The sequence below is a fragment of the Buceros rhinoceros genome, unplaced genomic scaffold (genome assembly GCF_000710305.1).
Source record: "Buceros rhinoceros silvestris isolate BGI_N320 unplaced genomic scaffold, ASM71030v1 scaffold32555, whole genome shotgun sequence".
Taxonomy (NCBI): Eukaryota; Metazoa; Chordata; class Aves; order Bucerotiformes; family Bucerotidae; genus Buceros; species Buceros rhinoceros.
The window spans coordinates 947-1,904 of NW_010415124.1; the positions used below are offsets into that span (position 1 = coordinate 947).

A 958-nucleotide genomic window follows, 5' to 3' on the forward strand; every position below is an offset into this window, starting at 1 on the left:
CACAAGGTGATTCGCAGCTGCGGCGCCAGCCTGCTGGGCCGTGGGAACTGTGGCCTTTGCTCAGGTGGAGCCTGTTCGTGCGTGTTCGACGTGACTTGTGGCATCTTCGCCCCAAGCGGGGCCCTTGCCTAACACCTGCGAGGGCTGCAAGACAGGCTCAGAGGAACTGGCGTTAAATCTACAAGCTCTGCTTGATGAGGAGGAAGAACCAAAAAAGCCATGGGCTCCCTCTAGCTTCGCTGGAGGAAACGTCCCCGTGAAGCTGGGGGACCTGCCGGCCAAAGCCACCGGCTGTCCAGCCGCCTTCGCATGGGCAAGGGGCTGCTCCTGCCGCCGGGCACTTCTTTTGGGGAGGGTTTCTGGGGACTGCTCTGGTGCTGGCTTTTCCTGAGTGGGTGTTCCCAGTGCCTGGCCGGGATGCGCTGGGGAAGCTGGGCGAGCCGGGAGCTGCCTGTCCCACCACCCTTCTCCTCTTCCAGTCTCCCTTCGACAGCTCCCGCCTCGTCTTCCCTCCCGTGCCGGCCTCGCTGGTGATCGGCTTCTTCTACGGCGTCCTGCGGCTCGTGCTGCCCGAGGTGCTGGGCCTCTCCGTGTTCGTCGGGGGGCTCTGCGGCTACGTTATCTACGACATGATGCACTATTACCTCCACTACGGCTCACCCAAAAAAGGCAGCTACCTGTACGGCCTGAAGGCTTACCACGTCAAGCACCACTTCGAACACCAAAAAGCAGGTAGGCTATTCCCTCCACGACGTCTCACCCAAAAAAGGCAGCTACCTGTACGGCCTGAAGGCTTACCACGTCAAGCACCACTTCGAACACCAAAAAGCAGGTAGGGCCGTGTTCCCCGCGCGCGCCAGCAGGGCGAGGGCTGGCGAAGGCCCGTCTGCCTGCACGCGTGCGGCTGATGCTCTGAGATACTTGGGATTTGGGATGGGGAAACCCAAGCGTCGCTGGG

General features: G+C 62.0%; 1 protein-coding gene across 1 annotated transcript in view; it reads left to right on the forward strand.

The window, feature by feature from the left end:
* FA2H (fatty acid 2-hydroxylase) overlaps nt 1–732 on the forward strand; it is a gene marked incomplete at both ends in the record, with an annotated part of 1,054 nt that extends 322 nt beyond the window's left edge. The window contains one exon of the mRNA XM_010137310.1: nt 480–732. Within this exon, the coding sequence (XP_010135612.1) occupies nt 480–732 (253 nt within the window). The remainder of the gene's footprint in view (nt 1–479) is intronic.
* Nucleotides 733–958: the final 226 nt, after the last annotated feature.